This window comes from Sipha flava, unplaced genomic scaffold (assembly GCF_003268045.1).
Source record: "Sipha flava isolate LNK unplaced genomic scaffold, YSA_version1 68_pilon_pilon, whole genome shotgun sequence".
NCBI classification, from domain to species: domain Eukaryota; kingdom Metazoa; phylum Arthropoda; class Insecta; order Hemiptera; family Aphididae; genus Sipha; species Sipha flava.
The window spans coordinates 1215436-1236792 of NW_020273608.1; the positions used below are offsets into that span (position 1 = coordinate 1215436).

A 21357-nucleotide genomic window follows, 5' to 3' on the forward strand; every position below is an offset into this window, starting at 1 on the left:
AAAGTACATAATTTATTATATGCATATCAGACGCTTCAAAACTGAAATTTTTATTTTGCATTTTTCAATGTTTTAATGTATATTTATATAGAATACGAGTATATAACAAAGTATTTTTACATATGACAAATTTCAAATGTAAAGAACATTTTTTTAAAAATCATCTTCTAGAGTTTTTAAATTTAAATTTATTGGTCCTACCATTACTTTACCAACTCAATCAATACTGTCACATTTAAAACTTGGATAATAATTGCAGTATACTGCTGTGAATATTTAAAACGTATTAAAGTAGTAATCAATGGATTTTAAGAAAACAATGACATAACTATCAAAAAAGTAAAACATTTAATGGCAGTCAAAGAAATGTAATTAAATTTAATATTTACGAGTATAAAAGCCAACCATGGAAATAAATCAAGCTGTATAACTTTTAAAGTTATACCTTTAGCTGAGAAAATTGGAGTCGTCAATTATGATAAAATCTGTATTTCAAATAATAAAAGTAATTATGAAAAAACAACAAAGAAAAAATTGGAGAATATTTTAAAAAATAATTGTGGATATACTATAATGGAAACAATTTCAAACACTTTTAGAAAGCAAAGAAACCTTTCTAACAAACATATCAGGAGAATTAACACCAGATGAAATTTGTTTTTTCAAATATGCTCCTCAGTCAACATGATCGTCACAAAACACAAGTCAACATTTTCAATTTTCAGTTTTTTTTTTTTTGTTAATAATATTATAAATTATCTAAAAATGTATAAGTACTTTTTAGTCGAATAAAAAAAAAATGTATTTGTATTTTTTAAGAGCATTTTTGGCTCGACTTTTAATGCATTTTTGTATGATTCTTAATGTATTTAAATCCGAGCCCTAGTTATAACCATTAAAAAAAACTTTTAAAAAAGCATACAGCATTCTTGAAATTTTTATTAGATATTTATAAAAGATAAAAAAATAATAAATTCAATAGATTAAAAAACGATTTCGATGAACATTGAGAATATTAAAAAATTGTTATATTCGTATATTAATTTATTTTGATTTTTCCTAGCATTCAAATTATGCTTATTGGTTTATAAAAAGATACAGTAGAATAATATTATTAGGTTTATTACGAACACTGCAATATGCTTAAAAATTATATTTCATTTACGAAAAGTGATGTTTGGATTCTCACGTGAAAAACGAATTTTTTTGACTACGGTAAGATTAATTTTTGGTGATTTTTTTCTTAAATCGATCACATAAACCCGCCAGTTTCAGATTGACGAAAAAAACATCTTTCAGTTGATCATACGTCTATACCAGTGGTTCCCAATCGGTGTGCCGCGAGCGCCCTTTAAATGTGCCGCGATAAATCTATAAATTGTTTTATAAGTATGTATTTACCAGCTTATTATTGATATTTGAGATGAAAACTGATCGAACTATTCGTAAATATATATAATATTATTTATTATAAGTTTGCCCATCGCAGCCGTCTCGATCGATCGATTGTATTAATATATTTCAGAATAAATAACCCTCTAATGGAGTAGACATTAAATAATGTACATATATATATATATATATATATATATATAAAATATGGTTCACATAATATATGGATTGGTGTGCCGCATTGTTAAAAAGGTTGAAAACCACTGGTCTATACGAATTCGTTTCGACACGCTACACCGGTCGTACGCGTTGCGTACATCACGCGACAAGAAATGAAAAACGATAGCCATAAGTAAAATTTATATTAGTCGAAAAAAACAAAAATTCCTTTTTACATCGACCACTGAGTGTTTCACCAATGTCGAAGGGAAAATATCGAGTCGATTGAATATCGTAACACCGTGTAGTGCACGTATGCAGGATACTCGGGGAGGCTGGAGAATACGTATTGACCCGCTATATGGACGAAGAAAGGAACGAAAGGAAAGGATAATAGTAATAAACGCAAAAGCGTACACGAGCGTTATTCCTTCTCGGAAATTGTATTCGTACATACAGATGTATCCACACGCACACGTGCACACAAGAGTTACGCGTTTCTGTGTGCGATTTCGGTCTTGTCACTTTTACGCGTGAACGATGCGAGGACCGGGTCGAGCTTAAGGGACCGCCGCCGAGTGTAACCGCTCGAGGAATAATTCCTGCTTAACATGGGCTGAGGGGATTCCGGGGGAGGGAAAGAAACGCGTAAAAGAGACCCGTCGATCTTGGGCGACGGTTGTAGTCTGTGGAAGCGTGTGAATTGTTTGACGATGAGCAGCCGCAGCCGACGGTCAGTCGCAGAATCCGGCCTTGTGTAACCGCGACTAGTTTTTTCCCCGCAGTTTACCGGAATCTATAGTTTATACTTTAATTAGGAGAATAATTAAATTATTTAATTATTAAAGGAAACCAAACGTTGTGTCGCCGCCACTACACACGGTGAACTGTGGGTAAAAAACTAGTCGCGGTTACACAGGGCCGGATTCTGTGACTGACCGCGTCGGCTGCGATGCCTATCGTCCAAGCATCTGCACGCTTCCATGGACCATCACCGTCGTCTGAGAGCGACGGGTCGACTTCTTTAACTACGTTTATTTCCCTCCCCGGAATACCTTCAACCCGTGTTAAACATGTCCCCCCCCCCGGCCGCATAATTATTGCTACGCAAATGTCCTCCCCCTCGGTTCCTTGTGTCCAGACGATGATAAGTCAATCATCGAACGGTTTGATTATGAAAACGTCTGATACAAAACACGAGCGTGTATTAGACGAGTGTTCTGTGCCACGTGCGAAAAATCTTCTCGCTTTTCGTTCCGCTAACAGGTGGACCTACTCTCCCGGTTGGATTCGATGCTAGATTATGTCGATGCGCAGCATTGTTTGAGCTATCGTTTTTAACGCATAACAGCGGCCACGAGTCGGACCGAAAACTTATTAACACGCTCGCTCATGTACCCGAAATTTACTTGTACGTCGATTGTATTCGGGTTCCAATCGACGTCGATTAGAATTACTGTGATGATCCAGTGAAACTATGGTAACAAGGGCGATGCGTTCTCGGTCGGATTCAAGAACAATAAAATATATATTGTATATTTTTTTAGAGAAAACATCGGTTCGAATTCATACTGCAGTTAGAATACGGTTGCGCGTCTGTAACCGCAATTGATTGAGTTTTTTTTAGTTCGGTTAGCGTCAATGGACCCGTTAGAATAATCTAGCCTGACCTGACGTATTCGTATATCAGTACCCATTGGAAATACGAATGGACATTGTTTTAGGTGCCGACCGTTATGGCTGAAGTCTAAGATTCCCGTACGACGTGCAATATCCCAGGAAAAAAAACCTAGGTCATCTGCGGAAGAGACGATTTGAACAGAAACCCGTAAATCGATAACGGATAAGAGTATAGATCCGTAAATTTCCCAACCTGGGAAATGAACGACGCTCGATTACATCAGGAAGGATAAGGACTGTTTGTACATCTATTTCATAAATGTATCATGTTCACCTTCACAGAATTTTTTTTTCATATATATTGTAAAAAAAAATTCACGCAATGTACTGAAGATGAATTTGTATGTAATACAATATATCGTCATATTATCAATATTTACTTTTTCTACGAGCATTAAGATTTGTTTTTATAAGTTTTCGCGATAAACGTAAAATACTACCATCATATAATTTTACATCTACTTTTTTGAATAAAAATAAAAAACGGTTTATTGCCCGGGGAAAATTCCTTTGAAAATTCATTGACCTCAGTACAAATTTCGCATATACGTGAAATCACAGTTTTATACACAATATTTTACTACAACTGATGTGATATTAATAAAAGTCAGTAGTTCAAGGTCAAAATATATTTTTTTTTGGTTTATCAGGAGTGATACTGCCCTGAGGGTAAGGTTTTTTAAAATTTTTTTTTAAATTATATGGCTTGATTAGGTAGTGCACTACTATCTGATTATACCTAATCCTTGGTTTTACTGTTTTGTCACTGCAGACGATCTTACCTCCCAAGCGTGCCAAATAATTTTTCATTTGAAAGCTAAATCTCTCATAACATGATATGAGTATATAATATACTATATACTATACTCATATAATATATTATATTATGCTTGATGAATAATTAAGACGACGCCATGTGAAAATAAACTCCGAGTAGTGCATGTTTTCACACATTCACGTTTATATTTTCTGAAACACCCGCGAACGTCACTCGCTGTTTTCAAATAGAACGTGAACTTGTACAATGTTTATATTCTTAATAGATTTATACGATTTTTGGGGCGTTCAATTAACTTATAATTTCAAAAATATGTGTATAAATAATATTAGATATTGATTATAATATTTTTAAGTGGGCGATTATAAACTTCGCCGGAATAACGGTCAAAATAAAAAGGTAATAAAAAATCTAATGTAAGCTCCTCTAGTTTTTTTTATGTTTTGCCTGTAAATTCTTTCATAGTCACCAAAGAAATTAATTTTATAAAAGTCAACCGAATGTTCATACTTTTAGTCAAGTTTTTACCGAATTTCAAGCCCATATTTTTGTTAAACTAAATGGCATATCTCAAGTAAATAAGATAAAAAATTCGAAATAAAAAAAATGAAAGTATTACAGGAATGTACACTAATGGAATAATACAAGACTTAGAATATTTACAAATTATATTACATCATTTTAATTTATAATACATGGCACAACAATATATATTTTTGGATTATTAAGTATGATTGTTTATTAAGATTTTTTCAACTATGATTTAAATATTTAATGTGAACGATATGATAGTATATTAAATTATAATTTTTTTTTTTTATAATATATCATATTAATTTTATACTTCTACTTGATTTCCTTCACCGGCGGAGATTACATGAACTCAATTTCCCCTGATTTTTTTCAGTGGCGGAGTTTACATGAACCTAATTTTACCTGTTTTTTTTTTTTTTTTACTGGCGGAGTTTGCAGTAAAAGAAGGTACTTGTGGCGGAGTTTACATGCGCCTGTTTAAGTATAGATTTTAAACACAAAGCAAAATGTACCTAATACATTTTGTAAAACTTCCGTTTGTATAGAATGCAGGTGTCGGTGATTCGTAGATTTTAAAATAAAACAGTTGAAACGAACGCTAACTAACGTTTTGTTTTTTTCATAGAAATCGAACGTGAACGAATTCAACGGTCCGAACGCTGGTGTTCCGTAGTAGTACGTGTGAGCGCGCGACGACGAGTCGGCATGGCACCGAAAACCCAATATTACTAAAACATTAGCGTTGGCGGAATGGAAAAACCACCGGGCGTAAATAACACGTGGTCGCACGAAACATGATTTATCACCGTGGTAAGTTACGCGTAGCACGTGACATTGTACGTTTCAGCATTAATTCTAATTTATTATCATAATATTAAGGCGACTGGATCGTCCGAAATGTTAATACGGTATACATCATCGCGCGGATTTACGATTATTTTTATCCGTAACCAAGAGTACAGTGTGTGTGTGTGTGTGTGCGATGTTTAAGTATTGATGAACGGAAAACGTGTGTTGACGTGAATTCGCTTACAGTCGAACCTCTCCATTCGACGAAAACCTCTGCATAAGATTCAAACTTAACGAATTTTCTTCCGACGTTTCCGTTAGAGAACGTTTCTAACGAATTCTTTTCGTGTTATTGCCTACTCTACGAAAACATTCGAACGATTGTAATCCATTGCTGAGTACTCACACGTTTTGGATAATCTTAGATAAAAAAAAAAAAAAGAAGTTAACGACCGATATTAACATACCATGGTTAATAGCGATATATCTATTATTGGTTGCTGTAGAATATTATTTTAGGTTATGATTCAAATACATGTTATGACATATTATGATGATTTTCATACATTTCGAGTGGTGAAAACGAGTTAAAAAGTGAAGATAATTATATTTCTGTTGGACGATTTTTATTTTTATTGAAAATACTAATCACTTATGATGGTAAACAGTTTAGCAGTTGGGGAAGAGAGGCTTATGAACAATAACGTGATTGTACATACATGCATATGTCACTGACATATTAATAACTAAATATTTAGTTTGTCGTTTGATGGTCGACTACTACTCTAACTACTAACTACCCCATGAAAATAATGATCACTTGTTGTCAATTCATCAATTCAGAATTAGTATATATATTTTTTGTTATTGAAAAAAAGAGTTCTACAGACAGCATTGAACTTCGATTTTTAATACCGAATTCAAATAATGGAAAGATAAATGATGAAACAAATATATTTTTTTTTTTTATAAAAAGACTGATATTTAAAATGGTAAAATAAAATATTGTAAAATTTAGTAGGGTCTGTAGAATATTTTCGTCTATTTATTAAAAAAAAAAATCAATTGGTTCGAGCAGAATCACTATTATCTTTTGTTGTATTTTTAAGAATAAATTGATTATGGTATCATTCATTGCTACGTTTAAATTTATCGAAAAATTTAAACTTAATTCGATTTGTGAAGATCTAGTAGGATAAATATGAATGTTTAATTATGCTTTGCTAGGCATATTGTGTATAATCATGTTAAGGTGCGGTCATTGTTTTCTAATATATTTCACTCGGTGGTGCACCGAAAAGTTTTTTTCGTTTAGACCAGTGTTTCCCAAATATTTGGTTATATTTAAGACCCAATTTAATAAGATTATTATGTTTGTTAATACTACTTCTACCAAGAAATATTTTTTTAATAAAGTTTTGAAAAAATATTTGTTTATTGATATAAACTAAACAATACAAACATGACTGTGCTGAAAAAAAACTTGATTTTCTACCGAATACTAAGTTTTCCTGCGTGGTTAGACCAAATAAATGCATGAATAGAAATGCCATATTGACATAATATTATTTCTAAGTTTATTAATATTATTGATCACTATAGATGCAAAAATTATGATTTCATACATTATATATAGTTATTTTCACAGATTTTGTGTAGTAGAAATTAGTTTTTTTAGGCGAAACAAATTGTATTTATTTTTTACAAAATTTCTATTCAACGAGCTATTAACGTTACATAATTTAATCGCTTCAGGTATTAAAGAGATGTATAGATTATGCAATGACGTAGTGTTGAATAATGTATATTTAATCGTGTTAATCGCTGTTTGATTGCAGCCTCTTATGAAAATGCGTTTCGATCGGTTTGGTTAACGTTGCCATTGATGTGCTCAACTGGTAAAACGATTAAATATTGTTCGTATATATTATAAAATGTAATTTTGTCCCTATTTTATAGTTTGTACAGTTCAATAGTTGTTTGGTCGTCACGCACTGTAATTTATTAGAAACTTACAAATATTTAATAATCTGTAAACAATCGTCGAGCACATAAAACAATTGTAAAGCTCTTTGTACAAACGTAATCTATGTGAAATAATCAATGTACATTCCAAAAAATAGTAGTACATGTTGCATAGAAAATATTAATCGAAACCACGTTCGTAGATGATTTAGTGACCATTTATGAAAAAAAACAAAGGATGTTTTTATTGCAAATATAAAAATAAAGCAGCGAATGACAGTAACGTTTCCATTAGAAATACTGTTTGAACAGTTGAGTTGTGTTTTCTACGTTTTTCTTTCGGTATATATAAATAAATCTGTGTAAGCAATAACAGGATTATACTTCGTAAGTTTGTTTAGAAACTAATTTACGGGACAAATTTGATATTGACATATTAATTTTACGCAGCACCATCAATATTATCAAAAATAATAAAGTTAACAAAACTAAATATAAAGTTTAGGGGACATTAGACCAGGCGATTAGTTGTGTTTGAAAATAACCAATCATAATAATAATTATAATATATTTGCACCACTACAATATTCGTATTTTGATTAATCTTTAAACATTTTTACTATACTGTAAATATTGTATTTTTAATTATGAATGAATATTCTAAATCGCTACACTAGTCAAAAAATGTATTATGTAATTACTCAACAATAATTCTTATTTTTAAACCATCAATATTTTTTAACATTTTCAACGTATTTTTGAAAAAAATGAATATGCATATAATGTTACTATCGATCGAAAATAAATAAAATCAATTGACGTCTTCGTGGCTAAATAATAATTTTTATTATATACGTAAATCTGAACCCGCGAAACTTAACAATGTCTTACTTTAAAAGGTTTAATCAATAAAGTAAACCATTCTAAAATGCTGTAATTAATTTTATGATATTCATACCGAAAGGTTATTTATACGTTTCTCGAGTATCCGATTAAAAAGTTGTATGCACTCAACTTTCTAATTGAATAATATTATCAATATAAACGGTGTTTTTAAGGGTGCACTGTTGTTATGAATACGAAATTAGATTCAAAATACGCATTGTATATTATTCATATGCCAATGAGGCACGGTGGTATTATTAGAAACTCACATTTTCCTGATAGAAAATAAGTAAAGAAACTTACGCATTATCATTTTAAAGTAGGTAAAATGTTCAGAACGAAACGAATATTGTAAATTGGTGGAAATGAGATCCGACATACCATTAACGGATGATCACTTCACACAAAAATTTTTGGACATGCATTTACTAACTTCATTATTCACGGTTATTGTAAAAATTGTTTTATAGATTGTGTAGTAAAAATATTAATAACAAAAAAAATACTGAAAAAAAACATTTTGGATAATAGCTTCAGATGTTGAAGCCTTATTAACTGAATAGAAAAATAAAATAATGTATATAATAATAATATTTTACAGTAATAGACAATAAATCGTAGGACGAAAATTATTGCGTAGACCTGTTGTAAAAAATGTATGAACACAAATACTTTAATATACGTATCTGTATATATAAAACAGTAAGCTGATTGACTGCTATCAACGCACAGCTCAAACCATTGGACGGATCTGGCTAAAATTTGGCATACAGATAGCTATTACGATGTATGTTATCTACAAAAAAGTTTTGTAGATAACATATTGAAAAACTATTAGTAAAACATTTATTTTGAACCTTTAGTGCTAAAATTTATCGTGAACAAAGCTTCTGTCGCCAAAAGCTTATCGAATAGGTTATGATAATAATCATTATCTTAAAAACTAAATTAATATGTATAAAATATTATTTCAAAAATCTTAATTAATTTAAATTTCAATAGATTTAACAAAATTTAATCTTGGCAGGTTACATACATTTATATACTTAAACCCGGCAACGACGGGTAATTCAGCTAGTTCATATATATTCAAGCATACATTTTCATTGTTTTATCAAGAAAATACATAAATGATAACGGTTATTTAAATAATTGAAATTTTATTTGGTATGTTTTCTGTATGCTAAAAAAAAATCGTCGACGAGTCATGTTGAAAGCAAATTGACGTTGCCTAAATTTTATTCTACTAAATTTCTGAAAATTCAAACATATATATATTATTATATAATTAAAAAATAACATTATGAAATCGATTTGTAAAATAGAGGTTTATTTGTAAAATTAACAGAAACATTGTCTTACGAAATTTTAAAATTAAATCTATGCGAGAAAATAAACGATTATGCGATTGCATGTAGTATATTTAAAATCTTTAAAGTTTAAACGATAGAAAAATGTACCTCTTCAAAACTTCTGATGGTTTAACACTCGGACTATCGTTTCTTAAATAATAGGAATATTGCCAGAATTTAATTCTTGACAGGAAAAATGTTACCCTCTTCTCTTGATGGTATATTTAACTGTTATTCAGATTAAAATAAAAAACAAATATGTGTAAGCCTGATCAATTATTTTTTTAAAGTTTTATAACCCAAAATTACTTATTGTATAAAAAAATGTTTGAAATATAATATCCAACTTACTCGAGAATAAATCTAACATAGTTTTAGATTTATTTTTTTTTTTTTTTTAGTTTTTCGATTATATTGGAAAACCTATTCTTAAGATTGTATAAAGACATATCTGTACACCCACACAGTTTGGGTATTTTGATTCTATATACACATTTGTAATATAAGTATATATTGTATGTTTCTACATTAAAGATACTACGATGGACTTTTAGTGAAGTTTTTCTTCGCCGAAAGTTGATTACAGGAAAAGAAAAAAAAAATATCGTTTTACAAACAATGTGTTAATGTTTCTCGTTTCACTCGGAGATCAATTTACGAATATACGATTCGAGTTTTTGCCCGTCTGCAAATTTGTTGAAAAAAAAAAAATACCAAGGTGAGACGTTGGACACAAAAAAATCACAAAATACATGAGGAAATAGATTATTAAACGGTTGGACGTGTCGAACCTGACGAGATAACTGCAATCATAGTTGCTATGCAAATTTCACCGCGTACAGTTTGATCCGACGAGCTATTGAGATTATAGTTATTTCAGTATTATGTTGTCGCACAAATCAGAACTACCTGGTCGGCCGGGGTGTAATCGATTGTTCGACGTCGTGACGCAGCCGACGAAAATGAAATCGCTAACGGCAACAGCAGCTTTACGATATTGTAAATCGATCTGTTCCCGTCATGATTGATTTTCCCCCCTCTTTCACTCATTTCATTTCCGAACATTAATTCCGTCTCGGGGATATAACCGTGTGTGTTCAAAACGTTCTGCTCGTCGGTCGGATATTATATGCCATCGACCCAGAGGCATATTTAGAATTCAGACTCTCCAGGTGAACAAATTGATTGATGCCTTTTTTTACTCTTAAACCCTTTTTACTCGTAAGTGATAGTAGGTTTGTTCAACTTCCAAAAAGTCTATAATTGAGAAAATCCAAATTTTCTCGTCAATAAAAAATGTAAAGTATACATTTGATCCCTTTATCGCTTATATTTGATTCCACTGGATTAGAGAACATCTTTACTGGGTGGTGGAGTAAAGTTTACTACACCACTTTATTCGTTCGTTATAAATGTATTTAATTTAAATTTTACTTCTATAAAAATAATTAAACCTCTGAAATCAACGTTATTTTAAGAAATTCAGAACTGGTGATTTCTCCCCTTTGTACCTTCTTCAAAATATGCCTCCAAGAGTTGCACGATTAAAATGCTCCGCATTCAAACTACGAACGTTAAAATAAAATATATTTAATAATAAACTTCAAACGGTGCGTAATCGTTGTATTCGTTCGGGTTAATGTAAGAGAGCGCAGCTATCGTTTACAAATCAACCGTAAATAATTTTGTCTTCCGCCACTTTTGACAGACGCTCTCATGCACACACATACACATATAATATTTGCGTACACACGGGTTTCCTTCAGTTTTTTTCCATTTTCACAAATATCAAAAGACAAATTTGTCAAAAAAAAAAAAAAAACCGTTACTTTTGGAGAACGGTATCGTCACTACGTTGGTACAGTTGTCCTTTTTAACGTTTCGGCACGTACTTTAGCTGTTCCGGTAGTATTTCTGTTCCTAATGCACCTCGTCAGTTAACCACGCCAGCTGCCAATATATTATGTATGTACCTATCTTTAGTACGTCTTCTACATCCTAATTTTATCGTACTGTCGATACACGTCATTCGCACACCAGCAATCCAAAAACAAATAATATTAATAATAATAACAATGATAATGACCCGTCGTGATATCACCCGTGTACGTAAACAATAATCATGGATATATTTATGGGTGGCGAAAGGGTATCATCACCCCGAGTGGCAAATTTTTTTGAATTAAGGGGCAGTAGCATTTTTTATAACCATAATCCACCATTCATTTTCATTTGTCAATCAATAAATTTTAATGTTTTAAGATTTTTCATAGCTACAACACTTCGATCGATTTTTATTTATATGATAATTTTAACATTGTTAACATTAACTTAACAACATTTGACCGCGTAAAATTCATGGATAATAAAAATTATGTTTCTCGAAAAATCGCATAAAACGTGTGCAGGGGTGGCAATACAACTTTACCTGGAGCACCTAAACTCTAAACGCGTTTCTGACGTTTATATGATTTGATTACAATATAATATTGCGTTATGGTGATTGCGGATTGCAAACGGAGACCGTTTTCTGATTCACAAGACCCGACCGATGAAAGTTTCTAATTTTAGGGCCACCCGAACATCTTCCGTCGTCGTCGCCGTTGCCTGTTTACGAGCATCCAAACCTCATTAAGGATACACGTTGGTGCACGTCACGTGCTTGTACCGATTGGCTTTTCTTTTCACTGTTCCGCCTTTCCTCGTCCTCTACTGTGCGCACATTTTACGTAACACATGCGAACGAGATCGAGTGCCTTCACCGGCAGCGAAGTCGACTAGAATAATGATGCGCGATTCCTTTTTTCCAACCGACTCGTGTATGCAAATCGCTTTTTACCACTCCGTCACGTCATGGCGTATTTGTGTATTTGTTTTTACGCGAACTAACAGTTATGCATTATACGTTTATACGCAGAACAGGTATGTAATCGTTTGACGAACAAAACTTGCGCGCTAATTGTTTGCCCAGGAAACCGTCCCGCGTAACAGTTACGGGAGTTCCATTGCATTTTTATTTTGCAAAAAAAAATTTTAAATTTAAAAGTATTATACGAGTACAACTGTGTAAAATAATAGGGTTAAGCCCGGTTGTATAAATTTGCTGTCGTAGTTACAGAGGGTATAATTAATGTAACGCACTCAGTACAATTACTAAATCTTAATATCTAACTCGTTTTACGTTTAATAAAGAGGAGAGCGATTATATTAAATTAAGAGTTTATAATAATATATAAATATACCGTTTTATTGTGCTTTCGGTTATTGCAGTATGTTATATGAACTTATTATTATCTCACTTTGAGTGATCTTTGTTTTTCTACTTACGACTCGTAGTGCAATATTTATTTTACAAACAAACGTAATGTTTATTTAATTCGAACTCTGGATACATCTTATTTTTACAAGATAATTTAAATTTATCGATATTATGATAATTTTATATTAAGCAATAATTATTATTTAAACTACGTTGATAACCACGAAATTTCGTTTTTTTTATGTTCGAAATAAATTATTTTTTTTTAAATTTCTTGTATTAACGTTTAGTAGGTACTTTATATATTGGATTTAGATAAAAAGAAAAAAACAATTTTTTAGAATAGTGATAATTGTAATTTTTTCCTTGCAAAATAACATTAGATCTTACCTAATTTAGGAGCTCCAAAACTGTCTTTGAGCATCGCTCCAGGTGACGGACTAGGAACCATCCTTCGGTTACCTATTAACCCGGCAGCGCCCATGACACCCGCGCAAACAGCGTCGCATCGTTTTGGTCGAGGCTGTTCCACAGGAAGCACTCTTCTTCTTTTTTTAGGTAACTTTGAACGAGCCTAAAATTCAACGAGTCACATTTAAGTGCGTCGTACTTATCAACGCTCTCAAGATTCCACGCGATCAATGAAACATGACGTTATATAATTAAATAAAATGCACGTTTTCAGAATTCAGTAGCATTGCGTTTTAATGTCCATGGTTTTATTTTTTTATTTTTAAGTTCTTAATTCTCATATTAAACGAAAAACTTATTTTAATGTAATACTTGTACGTACGTGCGTAAAACTCAATATTATACATCTAACATTTGTTATGTTGGACTCGGAAAATAACCCGAGTGTTATTTCCGAGTAAAATAAATCATTTGACAATAATATATTAACTCTGTACGAGTTATTGTTTTGAATATAATTTTTTCGGGTCCATCGTATGAAATATACGGCAAACAGAATCGTTTAACGATTTCAAATATTTAGAAAGCAGCCATCATCTAACCTTCTCACCAAGGGGGAGGGGAGGATGAAATGTAAATTGCAAAGGAACCTTTTGCGGGGTGGTTACAATAGTTGCGTCCCGTGGTTAACATTTTTTCCGAATTACAGCCTGAGTATTTTTGAGATGCATACGAATCGTGGCTCGATGTTTTTGGAGTACATAAGAACCGTAGCGCGAGTACATACTAACTAAACATTTTTTTTTCGAATATAGAATCGTGCACTCTAAGCTTCGTTCTTCTTTTCATATTTTTCCTATAGACTCAAAACTATCCGTAGCATCAGTACTACAGGTAGTGGTGGACATAACCGGATTTGACGGATGATCCGGATTATTCAATTCGATTTCGCTGTTCAATAACTGATTTTTATATTCACATAAATTTAATTCCATAACATCATTTTCGAACTTATGTTCATCATATTTTCGACGCGTTTTAACTACCAGTGTTGTTTTGTGCTTAAAAATTAAAAACAATTACATAAGTATTTTAATGACATTGTTGAAATTGGCTTTATTGAAACCTAACTTGAAGTCATGAAAAGTACACTGTAATCCATACAACACAACATTGATTTATTTGATAGATTTTAATTACAATATAATAAAAAAATGTGTTTGAATAAAAATTAAAAATAATTATAAGAGACATAAAAAGCAAATCCTTAAATCCAAATAATCCGGATACTTCGGTCAATCCGGGCAAGAAATTTATTGAAATCCGAATTTGAATATCCTGATATTTAGAAAATTCAAATCTTTACAAGTCATTTTAGTACAGTAAAGTTAGAAAAACGGTGAAATGTTCTTGACGATAATAAAGCGCTGGCTAAGGTGTATTTCGGTATTTATATCATACTGCAGTTATGTTTTATCGGTCAACATTGAAAACTACCTTGAAATAATACAGATCAGCATGCTAAAAACCTGTATTGTATGATCGTTGACCGTCATTATTATCAAACGAGGTACTATTATATTATTTAGGTCTTATAGATATGGTAAATCTCATCGAGCCGCAACTCGTACGTACAAAAAAAAAAAAAAAAAACTTTGATCACGATTCGGATACCAATTTTTGCAGGTATCTTTTGAACGCAACTAGTAATGCTACTATTTTGCAATGCTTATTGTGCGGGTCCACCTTTTACCCGTGGTTGTCCGACGTTGGGCAGTCGAACGAAAAGTCGAACGCGCGTCCTGTAGACCCGTGCAACGATGTTGGCGAGTTAAATATTTTTGTGTGATCATAGAGAAACTAGACGTTTAATATACAATAAGAATTGAAAACAATTTCGTGGGTGGAAACTTCAGGTTCGCGCCAAAACAGTTATACGACCGTGCTGCCGGTCGGACGAGCTGAAAACATTTGTGATAATGTTTGTATAAAACGAAAGAGCTTCTCATACCTGCGTGTGCGAGTAGAACATGGAGAAGTTGGACACGATGACGGGGACGGGAAGCGCGATGGTCAGCACACCGGCCAACGCGCATAGCGCGCCCACGAACATGCCCATGTAGGTCTTCGGAGCCATATCACCGTACCCAACCGTGGTCATGGTAACGATGGCCCACCACAGGCCCTCCGGAATACTTTTGAAGTCATTCTGCGGGTTGGCCTGTTGGATGGGTGAAAACGATTCGTTAGAGCAACAAGACTATAATACGTACAAACAAAATGATACCGTGCGTCATAAGTAACTCGAAATTCGTTCGGTGCCTGTTAAAAAAAAAAAAAAAATGTCCCCTCGAAACCCCGATGCGAAATAAATGAGTTCGTTTGCGCGATACCGGATCAAAATGTGGGTGAAACCAATGGACTGAACGCGGTTTCACCGGTGAATCCCCTCGCTTTCTACACTTCCGCTTGTTACCGGCATTGTTTTTCACGACGAGCCGATCGATTCGATAATATTATTGAAAACATCCGGTCGGCTTCCCTCGGTGAAGATGTTCACGGCCTAAGCCAGTGGTCGGTAACCGGCGACCGCGGGCCACATTTGGTACTTTTATACGGCCCGCGTTAAATTCCAAGACCCGGGAATTTCGTCGAACATCGTGTCAATGTTTTTTTATCGTCAATTGGCCCCGCGAACCCTTATAAATTTGCGCACGCGGCCCAAGGGTCCGGAAAGGTTGCCGACCGCTGGTCCAGGCGGATTCGGATGTTTCGCGGCAATAAGTCGATGGGGTGTACGACCCAACCAGTACAACCATTGGTAAGTGCATCGGGCGAGGACCGCAAGACACTCAAGACGAATTTCCGGTTACGATCTGGCATCGCGCGTCTCGCGTGTTCTTACCTGCAGCCGTTCCGCATAGTACACCAGGCTAGCGAACACGACGATGCCCAGCACCAGGAAGAACACGAGCAGCGTGAGCTCCTTGGCGGAAGCCTTGAACGTGTGTATGAGTATCTTCAGCCCGGGCGAGTGTCTGGTCAGCTTGAACAGCCTCAGGATGCGGATGATCGAGAAGAATTCTAATATCTCCGTATTGTCGAAACGGTGGGCGAGCGTGCTCTGCAGCATGGTGTCCGTGTAGAAGCTCAATGTAGCCACGAAGTCGATGATGTTGACGGGAGACTTGGCGAAGTGCACGAGGTTAGGGGTGACCTGCGAAGGATCACGGTATCATGGCGCCGTAAGCGCTTTGGAAACGTGTAGTGACGCGTCCAAAACGTACGGTTTATAGTTTTGTTCAATCCGAATAATATTAGTTCAGGTCACAGGAAGTACGAGAAAAACTTAAACGCATATTCATGCCGCAACAGAATATAGGTTATCGTTATATTTTGGTGTATGAGAAAATAATTTTAAAACAAAATTTTACTCATGGTTGTTATATTATGGTCAATTATTGCGTAAGAAAATAATATGTACAATTAAGTGAAATGTATATACGACAGGTGACTAACAAATAAAACAATATTTTGTTGTGGTCGTGTGACTCGACCACCGTAGGCAACATTTTGTTATTCGATATAATGTCGTAACGATATAACATATAACGAGCTGTATAAATATTATGTTTGTAGTGAGAATTTCCAAATCTAAAATATAATAATAATACTATTGGTTAGGTGATTTACGATCTGATAGATAACACCGCGACGCGTACGAAAAAATAGTATATAAACTTTAGTTGTCCATAATAGATTATTATTAACTTAAGATGTCGGAGAAGAAAATTAAAAAAACAAAAGCCTGTATATTTTAAAATTTTATTTATAATTAATTTATAATTGTGTAATTTAATTAAATTTTTAATTTCGTATGAAAAATATAATTAAGGTACCATATTGTATGTATTACATTTTGTAAAGTATATTTTATATGCGTATATATTTTGAAGTTTTTAAGTACTAGAAGTTTTTCAGCCCTATTCTTGACGTTTTCCAATCGCGTTATAATAATTATTTCGAATTTATTATGTTTTTATATGGGGCCCATGGGGAGACGTAATTTTTATAACATTGTTCTAATTTTACACGTCCGTTGAACATGACATCCCCACGAAAATAAACACACGGTTTGGTAAAGATATCGATATTGCCCGACTTTTCGATCGAAATACTATTCATTATTATTGTTGCAACGGAAAATATGACCGTGTGGTCAACAACAACCGACTGGACCTGATAGGATGGCGTCGTAGACGTTTGGAAAATAGAGGGTCAGAAAATTTATATTCGCGTGGACAATGGGTACCGCCAGTGGCACCGAGCCTTATTCATATCACCGGGGTAAACCCTATATTAACCCTAACCTACTCACTAAAAACATTGTAATTAAACAGCGATTATTGCATACCTGTGAACTACGAGTGTTCATTATCTAGTAATGACGTGATATTATTGATTATCTTACGGTACTACAATAATACATCCAACACTCATTAAGTCACCCGCTCACGGGTCACTCAAAAAAGTTCTGGGGTATTTACCCCACTTGGTCATACGTGTTCACTAGGTTAGGACGAAGACGATCGAATCGGTCCACACACTGATTTTGATTTTCTGGTTTCGCGATACGACCATTTTATCGATAAAGATGAATTGCAATCGAACAACAGCGAAAACATTATTATTATTATTATTATTGTTGTTGCTGTTGTCGTTAATCACGGTAGCATACCGACCGAATGTGGTTACGCGTTACGATGTGACCGTATACGAGATCTGCATATACATTTGCGGTTTAGACGTTCAACCCCGTTCAAACGGGGCCGACCGAATATTATGTTTGGAAGCCGTTTCCACTATTCGTAATATTCGACCCGTGTTTCAATTATTTAACGTCGTCAAAGGTTTTCGTTGCGCGCGCCCGTTGATATACGTTATTACGCTGTCATGCACTCGTGGACAGATCGTTATCGTTGTCTTTTCTCGGTGCTGCGTTTGATCTAAGAAATTAATTTCTCCGCGGTTCGCTCGCCACTGCCGCTTCACTCGGGGAACGGTATACAAAAAAAAAAAAAAAAAAAATAATAATAATAATAATAATACTGCGAGAATCGTAAAACAGTGGACGTTGAAAGGAGACGGCGTTTATTATGCCGTAAAAATATAAATGGACCTCCAAAAATTAGCCGTACGAGAAGGTGGCGCGACGTTGTCTGTGAGCGACCGCGTGCGTCGGACGTTTGCTGAAGGACGAGTTATTGTCAACCACGTACCTGCGCATGCGGCTGTTGAGGTATTGGTTATCCTATTTCCTACCGTGATTCATCCGTCCTTTGGCCTCGGAACCCCGGTCGAAAACACGCAGGGCCACTACCATCGGTACGAACACCGTCTACGGTCCTCTCCGTTTACCCCAAAACGCATGTTTTCTCCCACGAACACTTTATGGTGACCCTTTTTTGTTATATTTTTTCTTTTTTTTTTCAATTGAATATTCGCGTCCAACACTTATAGTTAGAAATATTTATGTATAGAAAATAAATCGAACGTTTAATCCAGTCTTAGAAATAAATAACTTTACATTTCGTAGCCACAGGTTACATTACGCATTCATAATTATCATTGACGCTCCACACTTGTAATCTTACAACTATGGTGTACGAATATTTATAGACACGTTTTATTAATCGTTCATTTTATTTAATTATGATATCAATTAAAAAATATGGTACTCATCCAATATGCTATCCACCGTAAATATTTTATCTACCGTAATTTGATGATAGTTTAACATGATACCTACCATAGGTTCGTATGCTGTATATCATATATGTTACGGGCAAAGTATACAATTTGGGCAATATAGATAACGGATGAAATGATTTAATGATATATGATAAATCGTAAAACATAGTTAAAATAAAGTCAAATTATTATTTGTAACTAGTTTGTTTGTTCTTATCGTATTTTTACAATGGGGATGTCTGCTTATCCAAATTATACGTGTATACGTGACATAATATATTATTACTATATTAACTGATTTATAAGTTATATTATATGTAGTTGTAGTGATTATTGTGCATTCGGCCTTTTACCTATTCTCAAAAATGAACTATTTAGAAACCGCGAATCGTTTATATAGTGCAGGTTAATTCATTCAGTGCGTATCTTACTACTTATTCAAATATAGAAAATTTTAATGAAGATTTCAACAATTTGTTGAAAAAAAAAAGTTCAAATACTTCATTTTTTACCAAGTTAAAATATGATCAATTAATTTTACATATAAATCAATTAAAAAACAATTTAAAGAAAAAGGAACCGAATGATTATAAACTTTTAAAAAAATATAATATGTTAAAAGTTTCTGATGTTAATAAGTTAACTGTACCAGTATCTGAAAACAACGAAATTAAATATTATGTATATAATGAAGAGTTATTTGATGTTATACATAATGTTCATTTATCGATTGGACATGGTGGACGATACAAGATGGAACACGAGGTAAATACAAAATATAAAAATATCACCAGAAATATGATTATGCTAAAAATGTTTAAGCATACGATGTTTATTACCAATCGACCAAACATTTATAAAAATTAAAAACAAAACAATTTGTGGTGGTGAGTTGAAAAAAGTTCTTAAAAAAAATTATTCCTCGGAGTGATCAAACGCATACACGGTAGTTAAAATATTTACGGTAGATAGCATCTAAACCATCAAATGTCCGGTAAATAGCATATTGGACGAGTACCAAAAATATTAAAACGACAAACAGATTTAAATTGTTAAATAACTAATCGAGTAATTGCTAAAATATTTATTCGTTAACAAGAAAAAAAAATAAAAAGTAACAGGCACCTTTCTTTTCCTGCATAATCTTACGAATATTTTTTAATTAAAATATTTGTAAATCGAAAGGCAATTGCTTCATTTAAATAATTAATTTAAAAATGTTCATTTCCTTAAAATTAAAATTATCAAGTTCTTCCAATATTTCACCATACGTGTCCCACAGTTCATCAATATCATAACCTCCATCACTTTCAAACTCATCTTCTGAGTCCTATGATTTTTCAAATAAATGCGTGATTTCATTGTCAACTATTTTTTACTCATTATAATTAAAAGAAAAAATATATAGATAAAGTTTAGAAAAATCAAACGATTAATGAAATAAATACAATTTGTCGATAACGATGAAACTCAGCAACCCGGTTGCCGTATCGGTATTGCATGATGTAACCTGTGGGTTACAAACGAAAAAATGGTATTTTTCGTAATTAACTGTCTATAGGGAATCAATATTATAATTATCAGACACTTTTTACATGTTTACCTAAAATTAGAATTATTTTCTAACTGTCAAATCGTTTTATGATTCAGAATAGAATAAAAAACGATCGATTTCAAGATTGTGGACGATTAATTAATAATTTTCCGCCATATTTCATACGAATTGACTATTCATAGGCATACTAAAAAAATAGTTAATACTAAAAATAATTGTGAACTGTTGTATTATAAATATAATAGACATAACGGTACCCAATCGGTTGTCCGTAATGCATAAATGTGTAATAGATAAAGTAAATTTGATTAAGTCCGACAGTCAACTTCATACGCACTCGTACTATGACCAACTAAAATTCACAGAATTCGTTTGCATTTCGTGGAATATCTTTTAGGAAACGATCACTAGGTTTATTACGTATTAACCGGATTATTATATTATTTACTACTCGCATGCAATATTGATATCGTGAAATACGTATGTGGCTTTCGACTGTAAGTACAATCCTTCACCCAATCAGAATCTAATACGAAATACGTAAACTCGGTTACTACGGGTCGAATAGGTTTACCGATCGATTACCGGTGGCGATAAAGCTGCTATGACTTACGTTATTACTATACGTTTAGTCGTTGTATACGATCAATATTATAGCGAACTTTGACGGATTTAATCGAAACTGACCAATATTAGTTCAGCCGTACGTTGACATCGAATAAAGCTGATCCAATCGGTGAGATTAGACGGAGATGAATCGCGTTAGGGTCCTAATAGGACCCAACACGCATGGGTTGCCTTTGCCTTACAAACGTACAAAGTAGCACATCTGCTTGCAGTGGAAACA

The 21357-nt window shown here is 33.3% G+C and overlaps 1 protein-coding gene across 4 annotated transcripts in view; it reads right to left on the reverse strand.

Moving 5' to 3' along the window:
- LOC112691953 (potassium voltage-gated channel protein Shaw-like) overlaps positions 1 to 21357 on the reverse strand; it is a 277263-nt gene that overhangs the window by 9689 nt on the left and 246217 nt on the right. For all 4 annotated transcript variants that reach the window (XM_025566434.1, XM_025566432.1, XM_025566435.1 and 1 more), the window contains 3 exons: positions 16110 to 16421; positions 15216 to 15425; positions 13184 to 13367 (listed from right to left, as the gene is read on the reverse strand). In XM_025566434.1, the coding sequence (XP_025422219.1) occupies positions 13184 to 13367; positions 15216 to 15425; positions 16110 to 16421 (706 nt within the window). The remainder of the gene's footprint in view (positions 1 to 13183; positions 13368 to 15215; positions 15426 to 16109; positions 16422 to 21357) is intronic.